Source organism: Puntigrus tetrazona, unplaced genomic scaffold, assembly GCF_018831695.1.
Source record: "Puntigrus tetrazona isolate hp1 unplaced genomic scaffold, ASM1883169v1 S000000472, whole genome shotgun sequence".
NCBI classification, from domain to species: Eukaryota; Metazoa; Chordata; class Actinopteri; order Cypriniformes; family Cyprinidae; genus Puntigrus; species Puntigrus tetrazona.
Genome location: NW_025048114.1, coordinates 839,607 through 847,845, shown reverse-complemented (window position 1 = coordinate 847,845; position 8,239 = coordinate 839,607). Strand labels below are relative to the sequence as shown.

General features: G+C 41.8%; 1 protein-coding gene across 7 annotated transcripts in view; it reads left to right on the top strand.

Annotated features, from left to right (window-relative positions):
• The first annotated feature begins 3,845 nt into the window (after positions 1 to 3,845).
• The window catches only part of atp11b (ATPase phospholipid transporting 11B (putative)), a 39,501-nt gene continuing 35,107 nt past the window's right edge, over positions 3,846 to 8,239 (top strand). For all 7 annotated transcript variants that reach the window (XM_043231975.1, XM_043231972.1, XM_043231971.1 and 4 more), the window contains exon 1: positions 3,846 to 4,120. In XM_043231975.1, the coding sequence (XP_043087910.1) occupies positions 4,094 to 4,120 (27 nt within the window). In that variant the 5' untranslated portion in view covers positions 3,846 to 4,093. The remainder of the gene's footprint in view (positions 4,121 to 8,239) is intronic.

Below are 8,239 nucleotides of genomic sequence, written 5' to 3'. Positions count from 1 at the left end.
TAAGCTAAACGCTTCTGGTGCGTGTACCACGAGGCCAGGTTTAGGCTCATTTTTGCTCGACTCTTGGTTTTAGGTAGCGTGAAATTGTCGCCATAGCAACTTAAACTCCGGGACAGCTTAGAGATCGCAAAGCGACATTTTGACCAATCAGCTTCGAGCAAAGTGACGCATCTCTGAGCCACTCCCCCAGTTACTCCAACTCCAAATTAAAGGACTTTTAAAGATAGCTTTTTAAAGATAATAAATCATCAGCATTTTAAAGATAAAATAATCACATTTTTAGAGACGATTGTTTGTTATAGTATCTGTATATTATTTATGTAATTATTATATCATTAATCCGTTACACAAACCAGCTTGGTTTATAGTAATTATTAAGCTTTTATTATCAATTAATCTAAACATATAATAATATGCGATATTCAGGTGTGCTTAAACGCTTCAATCTTGTAATCGTTGGTCGTGAAACGCACCGACTCTCTCGCGAGAAGTGATTACGTTTCAAGGCACGTGATTGGCTGGTCGTTACTGACGTCACACGTCCACGTTGACAAGATCGTTATGCTTCAAAATAACCAGTTAATCGCCCATAAAAAATGAGTACAAAACCACTGTTACATACAAAAAGCTACTTTTTTTCCCATTAAAACAACGCTTAAAGCGATTTATTACTATTCTGCTATTATTTTGTAGTGATTCAAATAAGCTAACAGTTAGTTGTAACATTAGCAAGGAAAGCTAATTAGGTAAATGGTTGAAAAGGCTGACTAAAACTAATATGCGTTCCTTACTATTAAGTGTAGGACTACTTCTTTAAATTAACATATTTAATACTTGCAACACCATCCGTTACAAAAATCATTTTCCTTACATTTCCCTAACAATGTCTACTCACAGAAATTATAAAAAAATATATATATATATATATATATATATATATATATATATATATATATATATATATATATATATATATATATATATATATATATATATATATATATATTTATTGTGACGGGAAGAGCCAGCGACAGACACAGTGGGCGTGGCGTCAGGCCTCGGAGAGGCTTTTATTGACAAAATCAAAATAATACAAAATAATAAAGTGTCCAGGGGAAAGTGTCCAAATAAAAGGGGGATCTGGTGTCCTCGCTGTACACGGGAAAGTGAAGGTTGAGGCCGTGTTCCAGGGGGGAAGGGTCCAGGTAAGGGGCGGAGTCCGGCGGTCGCACACGCTCCCCTTTTTCTGGTCCGGGGCGCGAGGGGCGGCGGCTTCTTCCGCGGCGTCTCCGTCGCTTCGTTGCTCCGGGCGGCAGAGTGGGATGAGCTCTGTGTTCACGGACGGCGGGGTGAGGTCCATCGCGCACCCTTCCTGGACCCACGAGGACACCAGCGTGCATGCACGGGGGAAGAGACCGGTCTCCCGAGGAGAGACGCGTAGGGCATTTAACGGCGGCGGTGACAAGGCTAAATCCCCTTCAGGTGTGCCTCGTCACACGCCGCCAGACCTGGCCAATACCACGCCCCTCCTCTCGAACACACCCACTCCCGTCGGGAGCCTGTTGAAGGGCGGCGAATAGAGGACGGGGTGATGGTGACGATAAAGAGGAGGGGCAGCCGACTCGTCACATTCCCCTCCACAAGCGTCAACCCCGTCAGGCGGTCGCCGCCCACGCAGGAGTGCTACCTTCCTCAACCAGGCTCCAGCGGTCGGAGTGGGCGGGGCAGGGATGCCTCTCCGGGCAACTCCTCTCGCACCGGGACAGAGAAACCGGGAATTAGTCGAAATGCTCAACCAGCCACCGGGTAAATGACAGTAAGCAAGCGTCACTTACCCTTCCTGGTGGCTGGGAGCGAGTCTCCGTTGTTCCTCCGTCCCGGCGTGGGTACCAGCGAGAGGGGATGACGTCATCAGATGTCGCCCAACTGTGCCGTCTAAGCTCCGCCTTGCCCGCATTCTCCACCACTGTGACGGGAGGAGCCAACGAAGCGACGGAGACGCCGCGGAAGAAGCCGCCGCCCCTCGCGCCCCGGACCAGAAAAAGGGGAGCGTGTGCGACCGCCGGACTCCGCCCCTTACCTGGACCCTTCCCCCCTGGAACACGGCCTCAACCTTCACTTTCCCCGTGGCACGACGAGGACACCAGATCCCCCTTTTATTTGGACACTTTCCCCTGGACACTTTATTATTTTGTATTATTTTGATTTTGTCAATAAAAGCCTCTCCGAGGCCTGACGCCACGCCCACTGTGTCTGTCGCTGGCTCTTCCCGTCACAATATATATATAATTTTTTTCATTATTAAAAATGTATCCTGAGTGAGGTGCTGCTGAGCTTGAACGGAAGTCGAGTTATAAAGTTGCACATAAAAAAGAAAAGGCACACACAGAGCAAGATGTATTTATATTTTGCTAACAATCAATCATACCGTAACAATAACTGAATGAGCTGCTCGAAACTGAGCGTTCACAATGATTGTTTGGACTTTCTCCAAATATTAGGCCGCGATCTGACAGCTGTGATGCTCTTAAACTAATCCAAGCGGTGCTCTCTGACGGATTAATGCAGCGTATGCAGACTTCAGTGCAGCGTGAACCACTCGCATGGCATCATCTCTGCCTCCGTTCCCCGTAAGAGTCACAACATGACCATCAGTATAACAAATATATACGGTTGAGTGCCAAACTCCAGGTGTTTCGCGGCCCTGAATAAGCCATTTTGCATAAAAGATGTCCTCCACGAGAGAAAATAACATCTGAATTTACAAAAATGGCCCCCGTTCAAAAGTAAACACACCCTTGAATCTTAATACTGTGCGTTGGCTGTTTTTCGTGATACTTCTTTTTTTTTTTTTCTTTTGCAGCATCTTCTGCACATTTGGACCCTTTCCCCATTTTCACACTGGGGACCCGTACACAACTATTACGAGAGGTGAAACTGTTCGGTGATGCCCACAAAAAAAGGAGGGTTAGGGGACGGGGGTGTGTAAACTTTTGAACAGGACGTTGACCTGCAAATTCTTGTCATGTTGTTTCACAATCATAATTTCTTTTATTTAGCACCGCACTTCAGAAGCCACTTAGTTTAGGCAGAATAAGTAGAGTTTACCCCGATTCTGGCAGGTTACATGTGAAAAAGCAGATGTGGTCATTAATATTGCCATTTAAACATCACAAGACACGGGCAATGCAGTTGCAGACGGACTTTGCTTTTCATTTATAATTTAGCAGTCTCTGTGCAATCACAAAACACCATTTATGATCATTGCTGTGCTGCCCTCTAGTTTTATGTAGTGGTGAAGCCTATAAACAAAGCCGTTTAAAAAATATTATCTACTTGTTAGGGTTAAGTAATTATGTAATATTATATTTCACAGCACTGCTTCTATCTGCCTCATTTCAGGGATGATTAAGGCCAATAATATAAATGCATTGTTTTTATAGAAAGTCTATTCTATTGACTTTATTTAAAAACTACCAAAACACTCTTTAGAGGAATAATTCACCAAATAATTCATTCCTTTTTTTGGAAGAGCTAGAACTTTTTATCCTTAAAATGTACACTCAAAAATTGGTTCGAATAAAGTGCATATATTTATATTATATTTTTACGATTTAAATATTCAAGACATTTTAAATAACATGTTTGTTTGCGTCTGCGTTTATCTTATTTGCGTTTCACAGAAGAAAAAAAATCAACAGGGAGCGTAAGAACGAGACGTAAACTTCATCCGTTTTGTTCAGATTTTTCGACGATTTTTCGCGCGAACCCGCCGAAACGCAAAACCTTGCACGTGCGACGCCGAGACTTCCGTGCGCGCGCGCGCGGAGGGGGGCGGTTGGGTGACGTCACTTCCGGGCTGTTGTCAGTCGGTCGGAAGCCGTCCCCGTCGAGCGCAGTCGCTGCGAGTCCGTGTCCGCGTCTGCGCTTCGCCGCGTCGGCTTCGAGTATCGCGATGGGCCGGCGTCTCGGCGCTCGCTCGCTCGCTCTGTAATGCGGAGAGGACGACGCGCCAGGGGAAGCGCTTCCATTGATGCCGCGGGGGTTCGTGTCGGAGGAGCGGGCTTAGCTCACCGCGCTAGCTCCAGACAGGATGATTCGCTGGATCCGACAGCAGCTGGTAACGTTTAAACTCTTTTTTTATCGCCACGCAGTTGCTTTGGTCTCGTTATTGAGCTAGCGCGCGATGTCTGGCTTCGAGAAGCGAGTAACAGCGTATTGAATGAAGCCCGAGTCGCGAGTCGAGAGAGGTGTTGTGACATTTCGCGTGCTTTATTTCCTGTAGCAGGACGGATGCGAGCGCGCGAGCGGCGAAGTCATTTAACGGTTTTGTCTGTAAACTGTTTCGGAGGGAAGCTCGCGCGCAGCTCCGCGTGATTGCCGGATGTTGTTGTTGTTGTTGTTGTTGTTGTTGTTGTTTGTTGATTCTCGGCAGCAAATGTCACGCGTCGCGTCGCTTGAATGCTGTGAAAAGTTGGAGAGTGACTCGCCTCGCAGACTGTAATCCGTTCAGGCCGACTTGTTGACTTCACGCGCTTTCTTTGAACGAACATAAACATAAACGCGTCTAAAACGTGCGGTATATTCCCCTGAAGTGAACTCCTCCGTTGCTCGTCTGTCATGTGATGAGATTTGCGAATTAAAAACTGTTTGTCTAATATAACTTTGTGGTAAAATGCATCTTAAAATGTATTCTAGCAAGCGTTGGGCGCCGGTACTCTTTTGTGGTTAATTTATTTTTTTTATTTCTTGTTGATTAGTATTTATGAACATACAGCAATAAAATGTTCTTAAGTAAAAAAAAAAAAGTAAAAAAAAAAATGTATATGTGTGTGTGTATATGTATATGTATATATATATATATATTTATATTAAACATCTGTACTGTTAGTTATAGATAAAATGCAATAAATAGCAATAAAATGCTTTTATAAAGTAAAAAAAATATATATATATATATTTTTTTATTTAACTTTTTTATTATTATTATTATTAATTAATTAAACATCTGTACTGTACCTGCGCTCTGTGCTAAATATTTTTTTTTAAATAACCGAGAAAATGCATCTATGCGTTCACTTTTTCGGTACTCTTTCCTCAAATGATAATTATCTGAATATGATTTATAGTCGCGGCGCGTTTATTTCCTTATTTTCGTGGTCTCCACACTTCTCAGCCGGCTTACTAATTTACAGAAACCGTCCGAAGACTAGGTACAGCCTGCCAGACGCATCTTATCGTGTTTGTTTGTCGGCTTCACGTCACAGGAAGTGTGTTTTGGTCTAGTCTCACTGTCGGTGATGGAAATAGCGGTGGGGCACAACCACCTTTTTTCTTTTTCTTCGTGTTTTGCTCGTTGCTGTCTGCGTGACTGTAACTGGTGTATGTAGTAACAGTGGATTGTTCCTGCTAAGCTGAAACGGCAGTGTTGCGTTTAAAGTTTTCAGGACTTCCCTCATTCGCTAGTTTTGTAATTGTTCAGTTGTTGATCACTTTTCGCCACCGGCATCGTGGATTCGGTTTCCCCTGACTTTTACGCATCGTTTGCGCGTCTCACAACCAAATTGTTGGCGAAGCATTACATCCCTTGTTCGCCGATGGGTGCCGTCGGCCCAAACAGCCGATTAAAAACATCACACTAATCCACACCACTCCAGTCCGTCTTGTGAAGCCAAATCCATTGAATCCATCAAGCGTTTTAACTTCATACATCGCGTTTGGCCAAAATATAGCCAAAAAAAAATCAATTTCCAACTCTTTGCTGGTGCTTTTTCACTGAAGGAAGCGTTATATACTCCTACTTTAACTTCTTTATGATTGGTTTCTTACACACACACAGCTTTTGGCTTCACAGTTGATGGACTGGAGTGATGTGGATTATTGTGTTTATTTATTTTTTCCCATCAGCCACCTGGACTCTCGTTATGACGGCACCCATTTACCGCAAAGCATCAATTGGTGAGCAAGTGACGCACTGCTACTTTTCTCCAATTCTGATGGAGACCACCTCATCCGCATTCATTTTTTCGTGCGTGAACTATCTCTTCAATATTTTTTTTGGTGCCCTGACACTTTCGCACGCCTACATCGCTTGCAGATTCATATTCATGAGTCTCCAGTTTCAGTTTCGCTTGTCCGCGGATCGATTCTTCGAGATGATGAATAACGGCAGGTAGACGATCTTGAGCTCTAAAGACGGTGTAAGTGGGACGAACCGTCGTATCTAGAGGCCAGGATGTTAAGCGTTTGAAGCGGGCTCCTTTGCAGCATCGCTGCGGTGAGTTTTTTGCACGAGCGGTGCTGGAAAATAACCTAGCTGTTGTTTTATTGCATCGAACGGACACGTTACAGAACTTAAAGAGAGCTGAAGACGTTTCCCTTAACGTGATCTTCTCTCCGAGTGTTTTATGCCTTCCTTCATCCTTCAGCCTAATTTGCACAAGGCTACTTATGTTTCTTCGTGTTTCAGTGAGTCATGGGAAGTGTCTTGTTATGGCAGGGCTTAGAGTCGGGGCAGAGCACTAAAGCCTAATGTGATCTGCGCTCTGTTTGCTTTTCTGCTGCCAACGTCGTCTTACACAAGTCCGTACCAGCTGCTTCCAGCTCACAGGCGCACAGCTCAGATTCTGTCGGTGCGTTTAAATCTTTCATGCATTTTAATGTAGTATTTACTCCAGCGAGCGTCACATTTTAAGCACACGTGGCCAGTATTATCTTTTATTAATAGCGGTAATGCACATGCATAGAGTGATTGGTCAAATGCACTTCTTCTCGGTCCGAGTCTGGTGAGGCTTCAGCGCAAGCAAAGTAGGTATGTAAATGATAACAGGCGGGACATGTGCTCTTTGTCAAAATATTGGGTCTGCGCATTGCAACTTAATAGTATGGAAAGTAACGAGGGACTTGAAGCAATACATTTTCCTTTGGTGAATTACTTGGTTGTAATCCATTACTGATTATAAATTACATGACAAAAAGACATGGTAACATAATCTACACATTTTAGGTACCTTTTGACTTTTTCTTGTTTTTCACAAAAATACTAAGAGTAAGGAAATAACTGTATTAAACCTTAATTACATTAATGTATTTTATGACCACTAACAAATGTTAGAATTGAAACTAGGCTTTAAAAAAATAAAAAATATATATATATATATATATATATATATATATATATATATATATATATATATATATATATATATATATATATATATAATATTATTATTTTTTTATTTTTTATTTCAGGGTACATTCAAATAAAATTATATCGGATCAAAGAAAAAAGAAAGTTAGTGTCAATTTGTGCGTTCTAATGCTTTTGATAGACAAACACCTTCCATAGTAATATGTTATAAAATAACTGAGTGATATTACAAATAAAATGTTCGTAAGTAGCTGATTAATGAGAAATTATTACTATTGTGTTAATGGTCTGTAATAATGTAATCCATTAAAAAAAAAGTATTTTAAAATGTAATTTAATCTAATTGCGTGTAGGCTGCTTAATTTTTGGAAAATGTATCTATGTAATCTGCATTATGTAGTCCAGATTACATGTGATCAGATACTACCCAGTTCTGTTGACATGAAAGAAGTCCCTGTATGATAAAAGCATCCTGTACGTTTCAGAACTCACGATATTCTTGTAAGTCTAAAAACAGAAGTCAAGCTGTCAAAATGACTAATTTTGAATTTGTCACACTTGTGACAGCAAAGTGCAATGAAAAACCGCCTCTGCAGGGTAAGATCAACTCCTCTTTCTATTTGCCTATGTTCTAGGTAAATGACGAGAGAATCAAAAAATAAAGATGCTCTGAGGACAACAAGAGGATAACAGTCTTTGCACTGCATTCCATTCCATTTCTTCTTTATTGGGAAAAATGTTATAATAAAGTTAAAAGTCATCAATCACTTATATAGCTCTTTTAACAATACAGATGCACTGAACAGTATCTAATAGGAGAATAGAGTGATAGTAATGTATAATGACAAGATTAAAGCTTAATTTTTTATTAAATGCAGAGGCGGTCTGTGTAATCAAATTGACGATAATCTTTAGAAATGAAGTGTCTTTAACTAAGTAAGCCAGAGGCAGCACGGAACCAAAAGTCCATCATTGACAGAATGGAGAAGAAAAATACCCTCGGGAGAAACCAGGCTCAGTTGGGGCCAGTTCTCCTCTGACCGGACGAACAGCACTTAATTTCTAGTTGAATTTTAAACGCAGCCATGT